Below are 26067 nucleotides of genomic sequence, written 5' to 3'. Positions count from 1 at the left end.
ACAAAATCTTAACCTTAATTATGACCTGGCCCCTGCCTCTTCTCTCTCGAGTCCCACCCTTTTTAGGCCTAGTCAGGGGAAGCAACAGTCAGGTTTTGAGTTTCTCTCACTTGGCTGCATGAAATTGCATCAGTTGGAACAGTGGTTACTTTAGGTACAGCTGTATGTGTAGCTCCGTTCCCCACCCATGGCATTGTTTATCCTTTTATTGAGGGGATATGTTTCAACTGGGACCCTTCTTTAAAGCTTGAGCTAGAAAATTAATGGCCTGCAGGTTCTGGGTGCAAATAGTGGCAGGCATTGGCATGTTTTACTGTAGGTTTCTTTTGGCCCTGACCCCTGACAGTGGGTGAAAATATGAACTATGTGAAATGGTTTGAGAAACAAATTTCATAGGATTCATTTCCAGCCCAGACCACTAGCACAGAAAAGTCTGAACTGTGACCTGCATTATGGGGTGGTGTGTGTGTGAGTGCGTGCGTGCGTACTCCTAGGTGTACAAGGGGGGCTCTGGAAATATGCCTCTTGATTCCTTTTTCCTCTTTTTCAGGTGTCTCATGCAGTTGCTAAGCTTGTATTAGTTAGTTTCCACTGGCAAGTCTCAGAGATTTTGGAAAGGTAAGTGTGACTAACTTGTATGTATCCCATGCTAGTCACTTTTCACTCTCACTGTTTTGCAAATATGAACGTACCAGGATGTTTCCCACTGATATCTACACAAGAGAATGGTTGGGCCATCAGGGAGGCTGCATACTGTACCCCGGGAGTGAAGAGGAAGGCTGCATTTTGATAAGTGGATTCCCGTAGCTGACCAGCTAATGTAGGTGGAATAAAGGGAGAGAGATGGTGTTTGTTTGTCCTGGAGGGCTCCCATCTCTTTAAGGGATTAAGCACTGCAAATGCATTTTGCTTTAAATTTGAATATTGAGAAAGCTGCAGCAGTAGTTGATTATAATAAAGGGAAAATTTCCTTTAGAATCTCCTCAGTTTTCTTAACCCTGTTTCTAGTAAGTTTTTCCACTGAAAGAAGAATCTGATCCCTGGCCATAAACAGGTACTGAACTAGTGACGGCTTACAAGGCAGTCAAGCTTTCGAATTAAAGCTTTTTGCTCCTTCTGGATACAATTGGTGATTTTTCTGGAGAGCACTGAAAGGATGTTGAGTCAGGATATTGGGAAGTGGGATCCTGACTCAGTAGCCACTCACATAGTACTGAACAATTCTTATAGCAGATCAACAAGCTGCAAAGGCAGAGTGTAAATTCTGTCCAAACCCATCTGAGAAGCACATGCCAGCGGCCAGTGCCTCTTTGCATCTCCTTCTGGCTGGTCCAGAAATAGTAAGAGTGACTCTGCCCCACAAGTCCCTGTTAGCAATCAACCCCTTCCAGAGAGGGTGGGGGAAATGCAGTTTCCTGAATGGCCATGGGTCATGACTCTTTATCTGATGTGTAGTGCACATTGACTGAGCAAGCAAGCAAGCTTCCCATGGCACATAGCTGGTCCCCAAAGAGTCTAGAACAGGGGTCGACAACGTTTCAGAAGCGGTGTGCCGAGTCTTCATTTATTCACTCTAATTTAAGGTTTCGCGTGCTGCTAATACATTTTAACATTTTTAAAAGGTCTCACTCTATAAGTCTACATTACGTAACTAAACTATTGTTGTATGTAAAGTAAACAAGGTTTTTAAAATGTTTAAGAAGCTTCATTTAAAATTCAATTAAAATGCAGATCTTATCAGTTTAGTGCAGTGGTTCTTAACCTGGGCTGCACGCACCCCTGGGGGTGCGAGATGCCCTTTCTGGGGCTGTGAGACATGCAAGATTTTTTTTTTTAGAAGGTAAATCATCAGAAACCCAAATTAAGAACAGGCACATAAGTACAACTACTTTGTTTCATCAAACCTATGTATTTATTAACATTATTTGTATATTACAGTAATCGTTAAAAAATGTATAAAGTTTTTAAGTTTTCAACTTTTTAAGCTAATTGTAGTGTAATTTTTGAAAAGGGGTGAGAGAACATATTTTGAGAACTCCAGAACATCAGCCGGCTGAGCGGTGACGGGTGTAGTGTATTAAATTGCTCCCCATAGGAATGTGCTACTTACGGTGTACTACTTATGGCTGCCAGTCCTGGTGCTCTGAGTGGCATGGTAAGGGGACGGGGAACAGGGGTGGTTGGGTAGATGTGGGAGTCCCAGGGGGCCAGTCAGTGGTGTGGATACGGGTTGGGGCAGTCAGGGGACAGGGAGAAGGGGGGCTTGGATGGGGGGAGGTCTGGGGGCAGATGGGGTGGGGGGTCCCAGGAGGGGGCAGTCAGGAGACAAGGAGCAGAGGGGGTTGGATGGGGTGGAGGGTTCTGAGGGGGGCAGTCAGGGGGTGGGGGTCCTGGGAGGGGGTGGTCAGGGGACAAGGAGCGGGGGGGTTTGGATAGGTCAGGGGTTATAAGGGGGGCAGTCAGGGGGCGGGAAGTGGGCCGGCTGTTTGGGGAGGCACAGCCTTCCCTACCCCGGTGTAGTGTATTAAATTTCTCCCCGTAGGAATGTGTTACTTACAGTGTACTACTTACGGCTGCCAGTCGTGGTGCTCTGCAAGCAGCACGTTCCTACGGGGAGAAATTTAATACACTACACCGGCGGACAGAATCCCAGACCGGAGGCGGGCTGAGCAGCTCAGCCTGCTGCCAGTCTGGGGTTCTGTCCGCCAGCTCCTGCCAGCCAGGGTCCCGGCCGCCGGCCCCACTCAGCCCGCTGCCGGCCCGGGGTTCTGTTCACCCAGGCCGGCAGTCGGCTGAGCGGGGGCGGCAGCCGGGACCCCGGCTGGCAGCCGTGTGCCACAGGTTGCCGACCCCTGGTAGAAACTAGCTCCAGAAGGTGGGATTTCTGCATGGGAGCCACTGCTCTTTTGCAATGTAAGTGGTCAGATCTGGAACAGGAGTACATTGGGGAGGGGCTTTATTTTTAAAATTGCAACATTACAGATTGTTTCTTAGTGCATCTGGTGCTCAAGCTAATGTCAAACTTCCATTTTCCTTCCTGAGCTGCACTTGTTATAAATTCAGTGGTGGCTCCTAATTTAAATCCCTAAAAGTTGTGGAGTGAGAAGAAGAGGGGGTTTACCTATCCCACAGTGAATAGAAATGACTTAGATTTAATTCAGTGATGCGTACATCCATGGTGAAAACCTTCCTCTGCAGTGTTGGAAACCCCAAACAGCAACATGTGGCTACTTCTAATGCTGCTTATTTCTTATTTGGTGTTCTTAGGGGGTGGGGGGCTCTGATACAATTGCATAAATACTTAGCTAGATAATGTATTGGAATCAAAGCGAGACCAAACTGTCCAAACTGAAGTGCGAAATGTCAGCAGCCTTTGCTGAAAGGGGATTTAGATTAGGAAAATCCTGTTGGTCTATCCTAAGAATATACGGGAAATCTAGTTCACATTTGGATTAAACATCACGCTGGGCTGATTTAAGTCAAAGTGATTTAAATCAGAAAGCGGGAAATGGTCATTTAAATAATGGATTTTAAGCTCATTTTGCATGTGTACTTCTGTTATTTTCCTAAAAAGTTGGTTCTCACTAGTTGTTAACCATTAAAATGTGATGATTTGCAACTAAATACAACCTTTACACTAATTTGTGCTTCTTTTTGCTAATCAGGAGGATACACTGGCAATTTTTAAATCCAGATTGGATATTTTTCTAAAATATCTGCTCTAGGAATTATTTCTGGGAAGTTCTATAACCTGTGCTATGCAGGAGGTCACGCTGGCTAACCACAGTGGTCCCTTTTGATCTTTGAATCTATGAGTCTGAGATTTATTTAAGCAATTTAGCTTCTTTCTTAGTGAGATTCTTAATTTTTGCATTTTTATTATGGTAAATGATGCATTTCTTATTTAAACTAATTTTTTACTTTTGATTTTTGTCAAGCTTTTTGGATGGGAATTCAATTACAAATGCACCATACCAGCATTTAAAAAAAAATAGTTAAATAAAATTACCTAAAATGTGCTGCATACATAAGAAAAAAGTTTATCAAAACAGGTTTTTCATTTACGACTGATTTATTAAAGGAAATAATATCTATAGTTAGTGAATTGAACTGATTGTTTCTGGGCACCATTTCCTTCAGGATTTTAGAATTAGTAAACCTCACCACCTTATACCTGTTTTTTTTATTCAGCGATTTGAACAGGAAAACAAGCTTTCCTTCTTTTCAGCTTGCCATTCGTTTCTTAGCTTTGAATCAACTAGTCACTGAACTGAACTAGTTGAATAAACTGAAATGAAGAAAATATTCTCTCTACACCAACAGAAGGAACTGCTGTTAAAAGTTGGGTTAGTGCTTAAACTGTGGTTCCAAGGTGCTTAAGCGGTGACTTCCACCAGTTCAATAGTTTGACTTTCTTTAAAATTTCTGTAGCAAACATGTCACGCTTAATATTTTTAAAATTTAAATTATTTTCTTTTTATTAAGTAAAGGCCTATTTAATTTCAAATTTAATTTTAAATAGGTTTTTTTTTAAATAAAACTGTATTTAATGTAACCTTAAAAAACTCACAGATAGGTCCAGTTTTTTATTAAAAACAATTTTTATCCACCCTGTTAACCATAGTCACTATTTTTTGAACAGTGCTAATTTAGGGTTGCCCGGTTTTTGACCGGAATACCTGTCAAAAAGGGACCTTGGCAGCTCCGGTCACCATTGCTGACCGGGCCGTTAAAAGTCTGGGCTAAGGCAGTGGCTCTGCATGGCTCCCGGAAGCATTGGCATGTCCCCCCTCCAGCTCCTACACGTAGGGGCAGCCAGGGGCTCCATGTGCTGCTCCCGCCCCAAGCCCCGGTTCCACAGATCCCATTGGCTGAGAACTGCAGCCAATGGGAGCTGCAGGGACAGTGCCTGTAAATGGGGCAATGCACAGAGCTGCCCAGCCACGCCTCTGCATAGGAGCCGAAGGGGGGACGTGCCGTTGCTTCCCGGAACCGCTTGAGGTAAGCGCCACCTGGAGCCTGCACCCTTCACCCCTTCCCGCGCCCCAACCCCCCTGCCCCAGCCCAGTTCCCCCTCCCGCCCTCCAAACCCCTCGGTACCAGCCCAGAGCACCCTCCTGCACGCCAAACCTCTCATCCCCAGTCCCATCCCAGAGCCTGCACCCCCAGCCGGAGCCCTCACCCACCCGACCCCCCCGCACACCAACCCCCAGCCCAGAACCCCCTTCCCGCACCCTGACCCCCTAATTTCTGGTCCCAGCCACAGAGCCCGTACTCCCTCCTGCACCCCAACCCCCTGCCTCAGCCTTGAGCCCCCTTCTATACTCTGGACACCTCGGCTCCACCCCCCCAGCCCGGAGCCCCCTCCTGCAACCCAAACCCCTCATCCCTGGCCCCACCCCAGAGCCCGCACCCCCAGCCAGACCCCTCATGCCCTCTCGCATCCCAACCCATTGCCTCATCCCAGAACCCCCTCCCACCTCCTGTACTCCTCATTTCTGACCCCACTCCAGAGCCCTCACCCCTTCCTGCACCCCAACCCCCTGAACCAGCCTGGTGAAAATGAGCGAGTGAGTGAGGGTGGGGAGAGCGAAGGACAGAGGGAGGGGCAATGGAGTGAGTGGGGGCAGGGCCTCTGGTTTTGTGCTAGTAGAAAGTTGGCAACTTATGCTAGTTATGTCCAGAAAAGGAGGGTTTTATTAGCAAGAGTTCACTTTGCTGCATCAAGGGCCTCCATGAAGAATGGACTTAGACTTTCCTTGATCAAGTATCTTCTGCAACTCCACTCCAGTTCAACCAGAAGCTACTCTTCATTAGTGGCAAAATGGTTCTTGTAAAATCAAAATGCATTTTGGTGCACGTGTTTAATTCTTAAATTCACCCTTCCAGGCACAAGTCCAATTCTGCCCAGTTGCTAGTGGAAGCACGAGTTCAACCCACCTCATCCAGACATGTAAGTAACTGGCTACTTCAGTCTGCACCACCCCATTCTAGGGTCACCTTACTCATTGCCTGGCCAGCCTCACACTACCATTTTGTGCAGACTTAGTGTTTTAAACCGTAACCCGATACCTCCTGCTGCTGTTTTACAGTGAGCCAAGATGTCTCTGGTACTTACATATAAGCCTTCATATGGCGTGGCAGTTAATGTACATGAATAACCTCTACAGATGAGTAAATCACTGTAGCTCTTCAAGAGCAGGTTAGATAAAACATGGGAGTGAGTAGTTCTGCAGAATTCACACGGCCCAAGACGGCTCTTTGGGTCTTGCTCTCTGTTTGTTTGTTTCTAAAAGAGGTCTTAGGAGAACTAGGGTTTGATAGAGAAAATAAGGCCTATTTGTTACTGAAATTGGGTGTTGTCCTGAGGTGGCTGCATTGCTGTGCTTGAGGATGTTGAGGCCAATCTACAAAGGATGCTTCTTCCCAACCAGTTTCATAATGACCTTTGAACCCACAGTTTAGGTTTTGCAGCAGTGAAGAGTCTTTGGAAACTTGCCTCTCAGTTAGAAGCTTCCTACTGCATGTTTACAGGATTCATTTGCTGTGGGTGTTGCAATCCAATGGGTTATGTCACAAATAGTTGTTCTGGGAATGGATTGTGACTTGTCAGAAGCTGGATTATAGAATATTGGATCTAGAGGAGGCTGATTTTTTACAATGGGTAGTTGCTGTTGCATCTGAGTCAACTTGCAGCTAGTTGATGAAGAAGAAAAAGAAAAACGCTAAATGTGGAAGGCTGCATGGATTTAAAATAAACTCTCTAGCATATTTGGGTTCCAGATTAACTTAATCTTTATTACTCCACATGTTATGAAATGGGCCCTGAGCACTTATGAACTTTATCTAGTTTTCTTGTATTTGCTTTCATCTAGGTGCCCTCCTCTGAAATGGTGTTCTGTACCTTTGGGAGGAAGGGTGAGGTCGTTAAGGCATTGGATTAGGACTTGAAAAATCTGGGTCTAGTTCCTAGCTCTGCTACGTGCTTTGTTGGGGCAAGTCACTCTGCTTCAGTTCCCTCTACAGGAGAATTATAGTAGAAACTTTTCTAGAGAGACAGTTAGCTAGAACTGGGGAAACTGCCTGCTGCCCAAATAAATGTTTTCTTGATCTAGGCAATAAGTGATCCCTAACACTGTTAGAGAACTGTTTTCAGCAACAATAGGAATAGGTCTCTTAGAACAAAGATGCTCCTACCGTGGCAGACGATGATGCTACAACAGAGTTATACTCCTAGTGTGGACAGGCCCTTGCACTGTTGTTCAGCAGTGGCTGTGTTCTAAGAGTGCATAGGCAGGCCTGGGAGATGAGTTATCCCATGCAGGTTTCTCTAACACCTTAAAGCTTTAGTACCTTCCAGAAAGGGATTTGCATTATGGCTTCAGTCTGAAAGGGACAAATGGGTATATAAACTTTTGCTTCCAGATGTGGAGGCAGAATCTAGCTGTAGGTGGTCCTCTGTTAACCTACTTCCCCTTCAGCTTGTATGGGTGAGATGAAACAGAACAGGAGTAGCTAAGGGCTGCATCTGTTGTTTAGTGGCTTGTTCTTCACGACCACATGGGAGATCCAGATTGTTTCCTAATGACTTGCTTCCTGGGCCAGCAGGGCCTGGGAGTAACAATGACTTTGCAATGAATACTGCCCATTCCTGCTCAGCCAGAAGGATGGTGTCTGCTGTGCAATATGTGGCACAAGTGAAGGTGAAGAGATAGGAGAGGTTCCTTGAACTTCACAGTGGTCTGGGATCTGCTTTCCCTCCCCACAAACACTGATGTGCATAAAGGTGCTACATTCGCTTGCATCATTTGTCATCTGAAATTGCTGTCCAGCTGCACAGACACTGATAGGTGAGTTCCCAGAACGACTGCTTCCTGGGATCTAGCCAGACAGTGAATGAACGAGTCCCTTTTGAATTGACCTCTGCTAACAAGGTAGATGGAAAAACTAACCGAAGAAAGAAATAATGCAATGGTGTATTTCAAAGGGATGGTTAATCTGCATTTGGTAGCGGGACAAGGATAGAGACCAGAAAAACAAATCTCCTTGTGGGTAATACACCAGATCCAACTCTGAGGCAGTCCAGTGACTGGGATGAGGAAAGTGAAAGACTTGTCTGTTGTCCTCTGACACCTAAAAGGCTCCTAAAAAGAACTAATTGGTGAAGCAGCATGCGCCTTTCCTAGATGGCTCCTTCTCCCAGCCTCTGATGAGCTGAAGCCAAGGGCAGTTTGAATTAGGTGAAGGTGAGTCTGTCCTGGGGTAAAGTTTTAGAGACAACACTGGGCTTCTTCCACAACAGTGCCATGTAAGGGCTGGTGAGGGTCATTTTGGGCTTACAGGGCCAGAAGAGCTAAGTGGTGCCAGGAACCATTTCAGCCCAACTCTGATTTGCACCTCTCTTTCAGACAATGGTACATTCCTCCCATCACTGTGCAGTGTGTATGCAGTTTGTCCGAAAGGAGAACTTACTCTCTCTGGCTTGTCAGCACCAGTTTTGCCGTAGCTGCTGGGAGCAGCATTGTACAGTACTCGTCAAGGATGGTGTCGGAGTTGGTGAGTTCAAGGCAGATGCTTTGGGTTTTTATTTGATGCATTGACCTCCTCACCTCCTCCCCCATTCCTCAAGGCAGCTGGACCAGTCACTTTAATGTCTTAATATTGAGAAAATGAAGCATGCAATTGGTCTGTATGGAAAATCAGTGCGTTAAATATTTAAACTGGCTGCTGGTTTGGACTGAATCCATAATTGCCAGGATCTCTGTAATCTTAGCCTGGTCCCTAGAGGATGCCGTTGCCTCCCAACAAGTAACTATAAATCACCGCTCCTGTGTACTTAAGTACATTTGTATATACTGATGTATTTTGAAGTGCTCTATATACTTCTAATTAAGTACTTTAAAGAGTCTGTACTTAGCAGTTGGATTTAAGTACATTTTAAAGGTACTTCAAGCATACATAACTTTTTCCTAATCTGCAACTACTTCTTCAAAACAGTGTTTGTTTTTAAAAAAAATCACATCTCTCCCGACTGTCCTGGATTCTGACAGGCCCAGGACCCGTTGCCCTGACTTGGGACCTTCAGGCTCTGAGTTCTGACTGCCCAGGCTTTGTTCTGTTGGCCTGGCTGGCGCAGCAGCCAAGGAGTGTAGTGGCCCCACCACTTCACTTCTGATAGGTCACTGCAGCTGGCATCAGGGAGACTCACTGCCTGGCCCAGCCCAGCAGGAGCGGGGAGACACATACCTCTCAATGTCCTGCACAGAGAGAACAGGACCAATACCTGCATCCCCTGCAGGGTGGTGTAGAAAATGCTTACCACCCCCCTGGGCATGCTCCAACACTGCAGGGTTGTTGGGAAATTGGGGATATTTTTTCATGGTTATTCCTTGGCTATTTATATATATGAATACAACTTCATTGTTGCTGTTTTTTCTCTTCCACTCAGTGCTTACATCATTTAAGTAGTTGTCCATAAATTGACTTAACAATTGCAGGGAATTCAGGAGTTGGAAGTTCTTGTTCTTTTACTTATGTATTTATAAGTACTATTTCCACAGCATACGTGTACTTAAAAGTACTTCTGAAATGGTGTATTTAGCACTTATAAAAAGGACTTAAATATCAGTACTTTTGGCAACACTGCTATAAATTGGACACAGCTTTTGGTCTATGTTCTCTTTCTCTCTTGCTCTCATCTTTCTGATACTGCCTGGCTGTGATCACAGGTCACTGTTGTATTAATTTAGGTGGAATATATGGTCCCAAAGAGGTAAAGGCGTTATCATGACCTTGTAAATGTCTAACATTAAACAGTTTTAAACAAGGTTCGGGATTTAGAATACAGAGACCTCAACCTGCCTACTTAGTACCATGGCACAGACATCATTAAAAATCTCTTTAGCCCTTTATTAAAAATACGGGTGAGAGGGACAAAACAGTTAAAGCATTTGAAATGAAAGGGGAAGAGAAAAGAACAGCAAAGGTAGAAAATGCAACTTCTGCCTCTGATATGGACTCACTTGCAGTCTCACTGCTGGAAGAACATAGGCGTACGTGTGATCTTATCAGCAAGCCTGAGACCTGGCAAACTTGTATCAGCGTTGGGCTGTTTTAAGATATTACATTTAGCTGTCTCTTTCTGGACAGTGGCTTACAGCAGTATAGCAAAATACATAGTCTTGGCCAACTAAGCCAGACTCTTGTAAACAGAAGGAAAAAATTAGAGGGATAGGAAGGACAAGAAATAAAGTGGGGAAGGAAAAACACACAAAGGGGGGTGGGAATGTAGCACAGTTTCACATCCCAGGTGGTGGTATGGATTTAGCTTGAGCTGGTGGAGGTGGTGAATGTCATTTGGCTCCCCCTAATGTGGTCTGGCCTTGCGAGGACATCTTTCAGGATTAGGATGAAGAAGGCTGAAGGTGCAGGTGGCAACCAGGATAGTGAAGCTTGCTCCTTCCCTTTCTCTTGTCTTTCAGCCAGCCAGCATTGTGGTAGCCAGCTTGCTTCCCCCAGGGTCTCTTTTTGAGGGCTCCAAAAGGGACTGATGAGTGGAATAGCCCATCCTCTCGTTAAGTTGTCCATCACTTAGGCATAATTACTGTCCCACCAATTTTGGTTCATTTGACTCCCAGACTCACATTGTTCTCGTTTTCTAGGCGTGACCTTAACACAGTCCTGGAATTATGTTAGGAGAACTTTTTGTTTGTACTAATTCCGTTTTTCTGTCTACTTTTTGCACCTTTTTCCACCAACATTTATTTTTATAGGTTACTATGACATTTTATGAACTTTCACTCACTCCTTACAGCTGAACTCACAAGTAGGGGAAACTTGTAGGCCTGGTTATGACATCATCACTGAGGTGTTTGAAGCTGCAAGACTGTGTTTAAAGGTTGCAGTTCTCCATGAGCACTTTGGCCTCGATGTCCATTGGCAGTTGAGTGTCTAGGTATCTTTGAGTGTATTTCCACAGGCCCCCTGTGTGTTGGTGGAAGCCATCAGTAGCCATTGCTACTGCAGGTTGACTGACTTCTCACCTGACCTTCAGTTGCACAGCAGTAACTTCACACTTATAGGTGTTTTGACCGGTGAAACTGGGACTGCCCCAGATGCTCTTGCCTCCATCATCTTCCACTGAAAGCAGCTGGACTCCAGCTTTTCAGCAGCCCTGATAAATGTAACTGTTGTATCACTTGTATCAGAACAATTAATTGCACCTGAGAAGCTGTGTTGGGAACAGCACGTCTCTGATCTGCGTGCAGTAGTTCCTCGGTTCATATTGCACTGTGCAGCAACTGGCCTCTTGTTTTAATAGGGGTCTCCTGCATGGCTCAGGACTGTCCACTTCGGACACCAGAAGACTTTGTGTTTCCACTGCTGCCTAGCGAGGAGCTGAAAGACAAATATCGGCGCTACCTCTTCAGGGATTACGTGGAGGTATTTTCTGCTTCATGTTCCTGTAGGTCTTTGCCATGACCGTTCCCAGTAGTCAGATATTTGGGCCAAGATTTTCAAATGTGACCCGTTTGGGAGCTTCATTTTAGGGCCCAACTTGAGACCTCTTAAAAGGGCTTGTGTTTTTCCCAAAGTGCTGAGCACCCTCCCCTTGCAAAATAGGACCCTGTAAAGCAGGGGTTCTCAAGACAAATTATTGTGTGGCCACCAACTCTTGCTTGTGGCCACTCTTGCACTTTTTCCTAAAATATTTAAGTAGATTTAAGAAAAAGAAATAAATATGCACATACACATATCCAAATCACTGTAATGTATTTATTGCTAGCTACTAAGTCTGTTGTGAAAAGTGATATTAACAAACTGTCAAGGTTCCTTCCCCACTCTGAACTCTAGGGTACAGATGTGGGGACCTGCATGAAAGACCTCCTAAGCTTATTCTTACCAGCTTAGGTTAAAACTTCCTCAAGGTACAAACTTTTTTACCTTTTTGTCCTTGGACCTTATGCTGCCACCACCAAGCATGTTAAAAAAAAGAACCGGGAAAGAGCCCACTTGGAGACATCTTCCCCCAAAAAATATCCCCCCAAGCCCTACACCCCCTTTCCTGGGGAAGGCTTGATAAAAATCCTCACCAATTTGTACAGGTGAACACAGACCCAAACCCTTGGATCTTAAGAACAATGAAAGGCAATCAGGTTCTTAAAAGAGAATTTTAATTAAAGAAAAAGTAAAAGAAAAACCTCTGTAAAATCAGGAAGGGAAATACCTTACAGGGTAATCAGATTCAAAACATAGAGAATCCCTCTAGGCAAAACTTTAAGTTACAAAAAGACACAAAAACAGGAATATACATTCCATTCAGCACAGCTTATTTTATCAGCCATTTAAACAAAACAGAATCTAACGCATTTCTAGCAAGATTGCTTACTGACTTTTTACAGGAGTTCTGGCCTGCATTCCTACTCTGGTCCCAGCAAAAGCATCTCACACACACAGACAGAACCTTTGTCGTCGTCCCCCAGCTTTGAAAGTAACTTGTCTCCTCATTGGTCATTTTGGTCAGGTGCCAGCAAGGTTATCTTAGCTTCTTAACCCTTTACAGGTGAAAGGGTTTTGTCTCTGGCCAGGAGGGATTTTATAGTTCTGTATACAGAAAGGTGGTTACCCTTCCCTTTATATTTATGACACAAACATACAAGTATTGTTTTTCACAGCAGAATTACTCAGCCCTGGCAAGTCTGGGGACAAATTAAGCCCGGGATGGGAGGTCAGGGGAGGCAGAAGGGGCCAGGGTGATGGGAGTAGAGAGGTGGGTGGCCGGGGAGGCAGTGGGGATCTGTGGCTAGAGGACAGAGCCCGAAGCCATGCAGCTGGAACCTGGGGCCCACCACCGCGTAGCCGGAGCCCAGGACTGGAGCCTGAAGCCCTGCCACCCCAGGGCCGAAGTCCAAAGCCTGAGCCCCGCTGCCTCTCGGAAGATGGGGAATTCACTGGCTGCCTGGTCCTCCCGCATTGTGCCCATGGTGTTTCCAGAGGGGGGCAGTACCCAACTCCTGCTCGCAGCCCCAGGAACCATCACAAAGATGGTGCATCCAGGAGCACCAGGGAGTGGGAGGGGCCTCTGCTTTGCTCCTCCCCACCCCCAGTCACAGCACAGGAGGCTGTGGCTCCAAGAAAAGCCCCTGGTGGCCACATTTGAGAAATGTTGGTGTAAAGTGTCCCACCCTAGCTGGGCACCCAAAATCACTAGTGACTTGTAAAATATTGATCTTGATGTCTGGGCTTCTTGATGATGCCTCTCTAGAGAGTTCAGGGGCTAGAGATGCAGTAGCAGCTGCAGGATTGTAGCTGCCAGGCATGTTGTCTGTGGCTTGTGTTGTGGTGCAGGGCTCACTGTCCGAGTTCTCACATGATTTGCCAGAGTAAATCTTGCTCTAATGTCATCCCAGTGACTCCAGCTGGTGCTTGGCCCATATCTTGAAGCCAAGTGCTCTAGTGTTAGAGTGGAGAACTTAAGCTGAATGGTAAATATTGGTGCAAGACCAAGAAATATTTTTAGGTAGCTACAGACTTGCCCCTCATCCTGATGCATCTGAGGTCACTATTATACAGCATTCTTTGTACGTGCCTTCGCTCTGCAAAGCTTCATGAGTCACATCTAAGCTAGAGAGAACAAGAATGTTTAAGGCAAGATTTAGAGGAAGTAACTCAGTGACTTGGACGGAGAAAGAAGTGCTCTAGATGCCTGGTGCCGTGTGGGCAAATGACACCCTTTCCCCAGCAACTGTAGGGAGTCACAGGGAGGGGACAGACTAGCCATAATTGAGTAGCGGAGTCTGTGCCCTGGGGCAGCAAGGGGGTAGAATATGAGGTGTGGGGGAAGGAGTTCAAGTAGAGTGAGATTCAAGATCTGTCTGGAGTTTCTCATCATGGTCTCCTGACGTTATGGATGGGATCTTGAATTTCCTCATTTCATGACTAACCAGTGCAACCTCAACTTTGAACAAATGCAAAATATAAAGCCTCCAAATCTTTTGTTGGGACAAGCACTTAACTAATTAACCTCCTCTGCATGTAGAAGAAATTGATTGCCCACTGTTGGACATCTTCTGGTGGCTCTTTCCATTGACTTCTCCAGATCTAAGAACTATGGATTCACATTAACAAAAGGCGGGACTTTTACTCACTAAGAATGGAGATCAATATTCTCCCATGCCTATTGCTAACCTTGCCACTCGGTGTATTTGCAGAGCCATTACCAGCTGCAGCTGTGTCCCGGTGCAGACTGCCCCATGGTCATACAGGTTCAGGAGCCCAAAGCTCGGCGAGTGCAGTGCAATCGATGCAACGAAGTTTTCTGGTAAGGAAGTCAACGGCTTAAAGGCCATGAGGAAAGCATGTGGCACAGGCATATGCTCTCCTTAAGGTCACTTCATTTGAGAACAGGTCTAGTGTGTCGAAGCATTACAACTGCATTACTAGGGTTGTTTGTAACTTGAGCCATCTGTGTAATAAGGGTGTAGGCTGGGGCCTGCCTTTCAGTGGTGGTCAGTTCTTGCTGAACTCAATGGAAGCTGTGGGTTCTGAGCGCCTCTGAAAATTGGGCCCTTAGTAATCAAGGAAAACAAGTCTCGTCTAGTTTCGTCTGTAGCTTGGATTATCTACCAATTATGGTACAAGCATTGGTGAGTGATTTTGGGTACAAAGCCTTAATGACTGCTACTGCTGGGGCCTGTCTGCTTCCTGTGTTTGTATATTTATTTCTGAGCGTTCCTGTTCCCGGAGTCTCTAGTGCATTCCCAGTATCCAGAGAACCACAAAGCCAAGGGACTCCGATATCCTAACTACACACACAGGCTTCCATGGTGTGAGTGCTCCTAAACTTGCATAGAAACAGAGCGTACCATTCAGATAAGATGTCAGTTGATTTCTGTATGTGAAGTCTAGAATACTGTATCTTTAAACTTCTATGTGTGTGAGGTCCTCTCCAGCATAAGAATAAACTTCCACAGGATAGGAAAGCTAATGGTGCTTTCCTGGCTTGCAATGTCCACGAGAGGAGTAACAGAAGTGGGAGTAACATTGAAAGGGTTGCTGCTGGAGTATCTTCTGACACCCCCTACTCAAAAGGTCTAGCTGCATCTTGAGTGTCCCAGGGACAGTAATATACATGGGTTAGTAACCAAGCCTCCCAGTAGTTTCATGCAATTAACCCTGAACAGAAGCCTATTTGGAATTTATCTGGGATGACATAGGCTTGCTCCCGTTTTCTTAAAAGTGATGCTGGGGCTCCAGGGAAAAGATGATGGTGGCTCATCAGGCAGCCAGATGCTCACTTGTCTGAGAGGGAGCCCTGTAGTCACTGCCATTCAGAAGAGAGGTAGTGAGGGGGGAGGGATAGCTCAGTGGTTTGAGCATTGGCCTGCTAAACCCAGGGTTGTGAGTTCAGTCCTTGAGGGGCCATTTAGGGATCTGGGGCAAAAATTGGGGATTGGTCCTGCTTTGAGTAGATGACCTCCTGAGGTCTCTTCCAACCCTGATATTCTATGATATGTTAGAGTTTCAGGAGAAGGAAATGATCCTTCCCAGAATGACCTCGCAGGAGTTCTAAAGGTTGAACACAGGCCCTCTTATTGTGGTATTTAGGAATGAACTGCTTGTTTCCTTGCACCTGTTTCCCATCCAGATCCTGGTCGTAAGGAAAGATTGACTTCTTGGTTATTAACACAATGTATTAACTCTCCTGAACACTGGAATTTCTTTCTCTTCCTGTTAAGTTTCAAGTGTCGGCAGATGTACCACGCTCCCACAGACTGTGCCACCATCCGGAAATGGCTCACCAAGTGTGCAGATGACTCTGAAACAGCCAACTACATCAGTGCTCACACTAAAGATGTAAGGGAGAGTGCCTCAACATTCCTTTCAAGCTTCTAGTCCCTGATGAGAAGAGGGGAGCAATTCTGTGCATGTTTAGCATTTTATGCTGCTTTTTTTATGTTAGTAAATTCCCACTTGGGGTTTTGGTGCAAAGATCTTGAATACCTTGAAATCTAATGAACAAATATCTATACACTAATGCAAGAAGTATGGGGAATAAACAGGAAGAACTAGAAATATTACTGAATAATCACAATTACAACATCATTGGCATCACGGAGATTTGGTGGGATAATTCACATGACTGGAATACTGATATAGAAGGATACTGCTTGTTCAGGAAGGACAGGCAAGGAAAAAAGGGAAGAGGTGTTGCTGTGTCTATCAGATATATACAATTGAACTGAGGTTGAAATATTTGAGGATAAAAGGAATAAAAACCCAAGGGTGATGTCATGGTAGGGATCTACTATGGACTGCCTAACTTGGAAGAAGAGGTGGGTGAGGCTTTTTTTTAAACAACTTAACAAAATCATCTGTAGCTCAGGACTCAGTAGTGATGGGGGATTTCAAGTACCTACACATCTGTTGATGAAAATAATACAGGGGACAAATTATCCAACAAATTCTTGAAATATATTGCAGACAAATTATTACAGAAGGTAGAGGAAGTGACTAGGGGAGATCTGATTCTAACAAACAGGGAGGAACTGGTTGAGAATTTGAAGGTGGAAGGTAGCTTGGATAAAAGTGATCATGAAATGATAGCGATCATGAGTCTAAGGGAATGGTAAGAGGGAAAACAGCAGAATAAAGACAATGAACTTCAAGGAGGCGAACTTTAGCAAACAGGTAGGTAATATCCTGTGGGAAGCAAGTGTAAGCAAAACCAGGGTTCAGGAGAGTTGGCAGTTATTTTAGAGAGACACTATTAAGGGCACAAGAGCAAACTACCCTAATGCGTAGGAAAGAAAGGAAGTCTGGTAAGAGGCCCCACCCTGTCTTAGCCAGGAGATCTTCAATTACGTGAAATTCAAAAAAAGAGTTCTACAGAAAGTAGAAACTAGGTCAAATTACGAAGAATGAGTATAAAAAAAAACACAAGCGTGTAGGGACAAAATTAGAAAGGCCAAGGCACAAAGTGAAATTAAAATAGCTAGGGACATGAAGGGTAACAAGAAAACATTTTACAAACACATTAGAAGCAAGACCAAGGACAAGGTAGGTCCCATTACTCAATGAGGAAGGAAAGACCATAACAGAAAATGCAGCAATGGCTGAAGTGTTAATTGCCTATTTTGTTTCAGTTTTCACCAGAAAGGTTAGCAGTGATAGGATGACTAAGCTAGTGAACATCGGTGTAAATGAGGTAGGATCTGAGGCTGATTTGGGAAAGAACAAGTTAAAAATTACTTAGGCTATGTCTACAGTACAGATCTTACAGTGGCACAGCTGTACCACTGCAGCGGCATCGCTGTAAGGTCTCCTTTGTAGCCACTCCATGCCGGTGGGAGAGAGCTCTTTTGTCAGTGAAACTTATCCCGACAAAAGTGCTAGTGGACACACAGCTTAGACAAGTTGGATGTCTTCAAGTTGGCAGGGCCTGACAAAATACATTCTAGAATACTTTGGGAACTGGCTGAAGAGATCTCTGAGCCATTAGCACTTATCTTTGAGAACTCATGGAGAGAGTGGGAGAGATCCCAGAGGACTGGAAATGGGCAAATATAGTACCTATCCATAAAAAGGGGAATAAGGACAACCCAGGAAATTGTAGACCAGTCAGCTTAACTTTGGTACCAAGAAACGGAATGGAGCAAATACTGGAACAATCATTTTATAAGTAGCTAGAAGATAAGTTGATAAGTAACAGTCAGAATGGATTTGTCACAACATATGTCAAACCAACCTAAAATCCTTCTTTGATAGGATAATAAGCCTGGTGGAGGGGTGAGGGGGAAGCAGTAGAGGTGATATATCTTGACTTTAATAAGGCTTTTGATACTATCTCACATGACGTTCGCTTAAGTACACTAGGGAAATATACCCGAGATGAACCTCCTGTAAGGTGGGTTCACAACTGGTTAGAAAGCTGTACTCAAAGAGTAGTTATCAGTGGTTCACACAGTCAAGCATGAAGGGCATATCAAGTGGGGCCCTAAAGGGATCTGTCCTGGGTCCGGTTCTATTCAATATCTTCATCAATGATTTGGAGACTGGCATAGAGAGTACACTTATAAAGCTTGCGGATGATGCCAAGCTGGTAGGTTGCAAGCACTTTGGATGACAGGATTAGAATTCAAAATGTTCTTGACAAACTGAAGAAATGGATTGAAATAAAGATGAAATTCAATAAGGACAAATGCAAAGTACTGGACTTAGGAAGGAATAATCAATTGCAGAAATATAAAACGGGAAATGACTGCCTAGGAACAAGTACTGCGGAAAAGGATTTGTGGGGTTTCAATGGATCACATCATTCTGGGATGTATTAGCAGGAGTGTTGTGAGTAAGACACAAGAAGTAATTATTCCACTCTACACGGTACTCATAAGGCTTCAATTGGAGTATTGTGTCCAGTTCTGGGCACCACACTTCGGGAAAGATGTGAACAAACTGGAGAAAGTCCAGAGAAGAGCAATAAAAATGATTAAAGGTCTAGAAAACATGACCTATGAGGGAAGATTGAAAAAAATTGGGTTTGTTTAGTCTGGAGAAGACTGAGAGGGGACTGGATAACTCTTCAAGTTTGTAAAACCTTGTAAAGAGATGGGTGATAAATTGTTCTCCTTTTCCACTGAGGGCAGGACAAGAAGCAGTAGGCTTAAATTGCAGCAAGGGAGATTTAGGTTAGACATTAGGAAAAACTTCCTAACTGTCAGGGTGGTTAAGCACTGGAAAAAAATACCAAGAGAGGTTGTGAAATGTCTGTCATGGAGGTTTTTAAGAACAGGTTAGATAAACACCTGCCAGGGATGCTCTAGATTCTGGATAATACTTAGTCCTGCCTCAGCACAGAGGACTGGACTCGACGACCTGTTGAGGTCCCTTCCAGTCCTACATTTCTGTGATTCTATGGCTGACTCTATTACTGCAAATACACTTTAAACTGGGAAACCCACCTGTGTGTAGAGCTGGTTACTGAAGTGCTCCCTCTATACCCTAGTCTTCATTCTGCTAAATTCATTGCAAGCATTAATCTGCAGCTGGGTATGTTGCCCTCTAATGGCAGAGAAGCAGCACGGTGGTTGGCTCAAGCACTTGTCTGGTGTACAGCTGCAGTTAAATTTTTTTTTTTAAAGGAGAATGCTTGGATACACGAAGGGTAGATAATATAGCCCATCCCCATTTGTAACAGTGTATAGCTTTGGTTCTAGCCATGGATTTCGGAGAATGAAAAGCTCTAGAGCGTCAGTTTCCATTTGTAGGATGAGGCGTTATAAGCAAAAGTCGTAGGGTTATCTAGCCTGAAGTGGGGGATGCAGTTTAAGTCTGCATAGCTATGCAGGGCAGTGTGAAAAGGAATATGCCTATTGTAAGGCCTAGTACTGTTCTGGCTGGGGGAGCCAAAGGGACTCCATGACTTAAAGGTCTTTGTCCATAACTTAGGTTTTCTGAGCACGTGATTAATTTAAAGGCAACAGATTTAGACTCAAGAAAAGGAGCTATTTATGCAGCGTGAGGTGAACCTTTGGAATTCATTGTAGCTGGATTTAATTTAGAACTTTATGGTTCAGGGAAATGGTTATGAATTCAGTGTCCTTAGTTTCTAGGTCAGAGACCCCAATATATCCAGACTGGTCATGGCAATTCTGGACTGTGATATGATTTGGTGTCTTCAGATTCAAATTGGCAAAGCTGGATGACTTCCTATAGCTATGCAAACCACGAAAATATAATAGCAGTCAAATTGTGCAGAATATCAACTGATTACCTGTGGAACAAAGAAACCTAGGTAAAGCACTGTGTAGTCAGGCAGGTGTATGATGGCTTTGTACTTCCTCTGAAGCAGTTACCAATCGGCTACTACTGAAGGCAGCATACAAAGCTAGATGGTCCTGTGGTCTGAGTCACTATGGCCAGTACTGTCTTTCTATGTAAACTGGTTGAATTGCTAAACCTGACCAGCCTGTTAATGGTAACTATTGAGACTGAACTTTGGTTCACAAGTGGTAACGCTAAGAATAATGACCTTATTCCTTGGAACTGTTATCTCAAACCACTGATCTGTTGTTGATGCCCTGAGCCATCCATCCATCCCCCCTTCATCCCATTTTAAAATGGGTTTGACAGGAATAGCATATGTGGAATAATGGAGCTGGCATTATGTTCTTAAGGAATATTACAGACCAGCTGGATCTAATTAATGCTTTTGTTTTTCCCAGTGTCCCAAGTGCAATATCTGTATTGAAAAGAATGGAGGCTGCAATCACATGGTGAGCAATCCCCTGAATACTTCAGATCTTCCTTGTCTTTAGCTGAAACCTTTCTGTCCTTTTGCAGATTGCTAATGTCTCGTCTTTCCTTCTTTTTCAGCAATGCTCTAAATGCAAGCACGGTAAGTAGCAGTATCTGAAATCTGTTGGGGAAGCGGAATATTCCTTTATTACCCCGGTAGTCAATTTTGTAGTCCTAAATAGCCAGTTAACCATTTCTCCCAGTACAAATATGAAGAGGATTCTAATTACACATCTGACTTGGTGATAGAGGGTTGTTGTTTCACTTTCTATGTTTTTAACTGGTTTCTGATGCTTCGGTGGCATTTAGATTTAACGCTGTAAAAAGGTCTTCAGCTCCCTTTCTGTCATAAGATTGATGCTCCTCAGAAATGTGCTCTGGTGTTTAAAAGGTTTCCTGATGTAGTTCTTGTTTTGTACATGGATTTCTGTACCACCAGGTGAAACCACTTGCATTGTAATGGAACTCTGAGCCTTTATGTCAAATTAGCCTTAGTCTTTATGTTCACTGATGGACAGAATTAGCCCCTACATAGACCAAACCAAAAAAGCAAGTGTAGGTCTGTTGTTGATCTCTATAACCTTATCCGCTAGATTGCTCCTCAGTCCATTCCCAAGCAAGAAGCAGCCTGGTTGTCTTCAACCCTTATCAAAGCCCTGTAAAATATCAGGAATGCAGAGCAAATGGTTTTTGTGGGATGGTAAATTTCTCTTATCCCAAAGAAGTAGGTGAGACTACCTGCTGCTGGGGCTCCCATGTTGCAGCTATCAGCCAGTAGGGAGGCTAAGGAAGATAACCCCCCTCAGAAAACATTTAAAATCTACCCATCCCAGTTCACTTCCTTTGCTGCTAGAAGATCAGCAGGAATGGTAGTGACTTGGTGGGATGCTGTGGTATCAGGAGTAGGTGAGCAACAAGTTCCTAGATACCACAGTGATTGAAACTGGAAAGAGAGCAGGCTACCCCTTCGGTGGAATTAGCAGATTTCAACCAAACTGAATGGGAAAGGTAAGCCTTTCAGAAGCAATTTGTACAGCAACTGTTTAACCCCCATCTTTTCTCCTTCCTGACAGAACACTACAAGTATCCCACCTCTAAAACCAGGCAGGTCTGTTTTGTGGGTTTAGTTGTTGCTCTACTTTTTCTCCTTGGCTCTTTTACCTACGTCCTCTCCCTCAAGCCGGGACTACGCTACCAACTTGTATCTGTATAGGTACGGGGCTCGGATGTGAGAAATCCACACCCCACGCAACATAGTTATACCAGCCTAACCCTTTGTGTAGACAGCGCTGTGTCAGCGGGAGGGCTTCTCCCAGTGATAGCTACCGCCTCTTGCAGAGGTGGATTAACTAGGTCGACGGGAGAGCTCTCTCCCTTCAACGTAGGAGTGTTTTCACTTGCGTGCTACAGCAGCACAGTAGTGCTAATCCAGCGTTTCAAGTGTAGGCTTGCCCTCAGTGACTTCTCATCTGATGCCATCTCCTAAACCACTGGATATGGATAGGTGTCTTAGAGTCACACAATTTAAGGCGAGAAGGGACCCTCAGATCATCTAGTCTGACCTGTGTATCACAGGCCACCAACACCACCCACTGTGCACCCGTGAGAATTGGAAGTGGATTGTCTGTGTGGATTTGTTCACTGCTTGATCAGATTAGGATCCTTCAAATCTAATCCATCAGAGACCCATGCTGGCAACTTGCCAATAATCAGAGAGCTGCAGCTCACTAGCTAGTAAGACTGCAGCTGCCCTCTTCTTTAACTGAGGTGCAGCCTGCGCAGATTGCGTGTCCCAGTTCCCAGCACTCCGTGTGGATCCTGCGCAGATTGCGTGTCCCAGTTCCCAGCACTCCGTGTGGATCCTGCGCAGATTGCGTGTCCCAGTTCCCAGCACTCCGTGTGGATCCAAGCAGTGTCTCTAACACGCTGGAAGTGTTACCTCACGAGCTGCATCTCCATATTTAGATATAGACCCCCCAAGACGGGGTTATATTTGGCCCACAAGCTGTATTCTGTTTTCCCCCTGGGCAAAATGGCACAAATAAACTTTACATGCTGCTTGGCTAAAGGAAACCCCTGAGACAGAGGGGCTGTTTCTCTGTAACTTGGTTTCTGGAAACTCATTTTTTCTATGCATCACAGTGATTGTGCCTTGTTCTCTGCAGACTTCTGCTGGATGTGTCTGGGGGACTGGAAGACCCACGGTAGCGAGTACTACGAATGCAGTCGGTACAAAGAGAATCCTGATATTGTAAACCAGAGTCAGCAAGCACAGGCCAGGGAGGCCCTTAAGAAGTACTTGTTCTATTTTGAGCGGGTAGGACACATCTCTTTGGCCAGAGCTGCTGTAGCCTTTTAATGTCCCTGCCGGGTGCAAAGGTTATTGCCAGCAATGTTGGTGTAAGAAACTGCACAGAGGATTCTGTACAGATGAAGTAGCTTCTGGAGTCCCAGTTTAGGTCCTGTCTTTGTTCCTTCAGACTCAAAATTCTGCCCAACAAATCCCAGCCAAGCTGTTAACTTTGCTTCTCCATTGAAGCAAACCATGTGAGATTGCTTAAGTTTCCTGATGCTGCAGAAAATCAGTATTGCCTGCATTTTTCTGTTCTTTCACAGCAGCTAGTACAATGGGATTCTCATCAACGAGTAGGGCTCCTAGGTGCTACAATGATACAAACAATACAAAATAGTGTCCCTCTGCAAGATGCTGCTATGCTATGGCAGATAGGTATCCTAGAATCATAGGACTCGAAGGGACCTTGAGAGATCATCTCGTCCAGTCCCTGCACTCATGCAATATCGCTGCAACCATTTCCTCGCAGGACCAGGGAAGTTTCCAAAGCTCCTTATGGCATGAATTTGTAGGGACCAAGAAGAAACTAATCTCGGGTGTTTCAATTAAAACTCCATCATGGGGTTTAATGAAATTTTAAGGGGATTTCATGTCAAGACATGTTTAAAGAAAGGCTTTTGGAATCTGTCACTAACCGTCACAGCTCCTCTTTCCCTGCAGCAGGCATGAATAGGACTGGTCAAACTGTACAGGTCCAATGCAGCTTCTCTAGAAGAAAACACTGTAGATCCAAGGTTGCCACTTTTCTGTGAGGTCAGCATGCACTCGTTTCCTCATTCAGATATCAACAGCTGCTTATCATAGCATTAATCTAGTCTTAAAATAATAATAAATTAATAATCTTGGCTTTCCAGATCAAGGGACTCTGGGAAATGGCCAAGTTTTACAATGATGTTTCATAGCGCAGATGTGTCAGTTTTCAGTAAGCCCATGTTAAAAGTTAATCTAACTCTCTTGGCAGAGACCTCTTAAGTGGGGAAATACCCATTATTTTACTCCTTCTAGTTGCTCACAAGATGCTGATGTGACCATAGGGCATTTCTACAGAGGGGCTGGGTTTGCTCCCTGCTCTCACCTGCCTCTTACAGTGTAACCTCCATGGGCTTGCAACTAGTGGGTGCTGCCTTGCTGTGGTCCTGCCCACAGCATATGCTATCCTGCCGGACTCCAGCCCCATCTTACTTCCTGTTTGCTGGAGCGTCTATCTGTAGGTAGCAGCACTTTGATCTCATGCCCTTTTTCTTCTACTTTTGCAGTGGGAGAACCACAATAAAAGCTTGCAGTTAGAGGCACAGACATACCAGCGAATTCAGGAGAAGATCCAGGAAAGGGTGATGAACAACCTGGGAACATGGATAGACTGGCAGTACTTGCAGAATGCTGCAAAGCTGCTTGCAAAGGTGGGCATTTTTGGCTCTTTCAGTCCACAGGAGAGAGCCTACACACCAAAACACTTCCATCTGAGTAGCACACTGAAGAGGGAGGCAATTCAGAGATTAGATCTGTAAGGGATGTTATGCCCTGAATCAGACACTAACTGCCTGAGGTTAGCAGGAGGATGCCTTTTTGAGCAGGTTATTCCATAATTAGTCCTAACACGTGTTTCCTGCACCTTCCTCAGAAGCATCTGGTAATGGCCTCTGCTATACTGGACTGGTCTAGCAACTCCTGTGTCCCTATATTAGTCATAGAAATAATCTGTGCTAACAACATCCAGATCTAAAACTCTTTTCCTCTTCTGTTGTAGTGTCGTTACACCCTGCAGTACACATATCCATACGCCTACTACATGGAGTCTGGCCCCAGGAAGAAATTGGTAAGGTGTTTGCTGAGACTTCTTGGCATCTAGCTAGGGAGCATAGTGAGCTAAGCAGACACCTAGATTTGTCTCCTCAGTCCCAGAGTTTGTGTGTTTATAATAAATCCGTGTAATTACATATATGTGACGTTGAACCTCACGTATCCTCAAACTTCATAATCAGCTCAAAACCCTCCTCCTTCTGCTCCCCCTCAGATTTAATAGCAAAGTTCTTGCTGGGTGTCATTCCAGAGACGTCCCTGTTTTTACAGACTTTACTATAGAATAATACTACCGTGTGAATGACAAACTAGTTGTCAAGCAATTTTTCTCCATAAGAATTCACATCATAAGCAAGCACATGTATCTGGAATCTGAGTTGGTTACTACTGGCTCCTATGTCCTGGGAGATGGGAGAGTCACATCAACAGGTTAACCTTTCAGGAAACTGTATCAAAAAGGAGGAAGTAAACCTCAGTGCAAGTGGTAGAGCGCTAGCCAGGGCACGCTGCCCTAGGGCTGGCTGGCTGGCAAGCCAACATCTGAGGCTCTACATGCTATTGTTTGACTTGAGTTTTGCTTTGCTGCTAGTATTTGAGATAGTGAGATCAAATCTAGCTTGGGGTTTGTCTACCTGTGCAGCAGACACACCTTTGATCACAGTGTAGACATAACCTTCAGCTAGACGTTTGCTGACTTCTGTTTTGGTCCTTCTTTCCCAAGTTTGTAGTCAGGGCAAGACAAATAAATGAACCTTACTCTTTCCACGTCTGACTGCAGCCCCCGTTAATTATAAACCAACCCAGCTGCTCAGTTGCTTACATCGCTTTACTATCAAGGGGGCCGCTTTGGTAGGCCCAACACGTGACTTAAACTAAGTGGTTTTGAGACGGGGTTTCTGGGGTAAAGTTTCCCTTTTGGTAACACCATAGTACTCAGCCCTTGTTTTACATGAAGGTGTGTACAGGGCAGAAACTGCGTTTCCAGCCCCTAAGTGGGATGGAGATTCACCAGACTGCAAACACCAGTTGGTGGTGTCAGTTTCCTCCTTGTATCCTAATGCTTGAATAATTAAAAGTTGAACGTACAAAAATCCATCTTCCTTAGGACTTTGAAGTCACTGGACATGCCACATTCTAGTGCTCATTGTTTTCCCAAGTGTTCCAGAGATTTGCTCCACCAAACCTGTTGCGGAGAGGAAGGACCCTAGGTGTGTGTGCTTCCTTTCACCACACCAGTTTGGTGGCATAAAGCTGCTCAGGGTAGATTGGTTTCTCTAATTGTCTGTATTGTTGATCAGTTTGAATACCAGCAGGCTCAGTTGGAAGCTGAAATAGAAAACCTTTCCTGGAAGGTGGAGCGAGCAGACAGCTATGACAGAGGGGTAAGTTATCTGTTCCCCTGTGTCTGCTGGGCAGCCCTTTACTTACAGGTGGCTTAGTACCTGCACAAAATGGCCCAGGCAAGCTTGGCAGGCAGATGAGGGCAATCAGATTAGCTTTGAGTCTGACCTTTTGTTCCCTTGGCCTGCAGATGCTTGCTTCCTAGTTGGGGGTGGCAGGGAGGGGGGTGGGAGTGGGGAAGAACTTTATTCCTGGCTGACTGAACCAGGGCTGACAGG

General features: G+C 44.9%; 1 protein-coding gene across 3 annotated transcripts in view; it reads left to right on the top strand.

The window, feature by feature from the left end:
* Nucleotides 1-26067, top strand: part of ARIH2 (ariadne RBR E3 ubiquitin protein ligase 2) — a 48198-nt gene that overhangs the window by 18468 nt on the left and 3663 nt on the right. For all 3 annotated transcript variants that reach the window (XM_048859367.2, XM_048859370.2, XM_048859371.2), the window contains 12 exons: nucleotides 551-618; nucleotides 5890-5953; nucleotides 8409-8556; nucleotides 11321-11442; nucleotides 14211-14320; nucleotides 15738-15855; nucleotides 20223-20273; nucleotides 20374-20395; nucleotides 22461-22612; nucleotides 23905-24048; nucleotides 24396-24464; nucleotides 25747-25830. In XM_048859367.2, the coding sequence (XP_048715324.1) occupies nucleotides 551-618; nucleotides 5890-5953; nucleotides 8409-8556; nucleotides 11321-11442; nucleotides 14211-14320; nucleotides 15738-15855; nucleotides 20223-20273; nucleotides 20374-20395; nucleotides 22461-22612; nucleotides 23905-24048; nucleotides 24396-24464; nucleotides 25747-25830 (1152 nt within the window). The remainder of the gene's footprint in view (nucleotides 1-550; nucleotides 619-5889; nucleotides 5954-8408; nucleotides 8557-11320; nucleotides 11443-14210; nucleotides 14321-15737; nucleotides 15856-20222; nucleotides 20274-20373; nucleotides 20396-22460; nucleotides 22613-23904; nucleotides 24049-24395; nucleotides 24465-25746; nucleotides 25831-26067) is intronic.

This window comes from Caretta caretta, chromosome 7 (assembly GCF_965140235.1).
Source record: "Caretta caretta isolate rCarCar2 chromosome 7, rCarCar1.hap1, whole genome shotgun sequence".
NCBI lineage: Eukaryota > Metazoa > Chordata > Testudines > Cheloniidae > Caretta > Caretta caretta.
The sequence above is the reverse complement of the archived record's forward strand: the minus strand, read 5'-3'. Positions and strand labels throughout refer to the sequence as shown.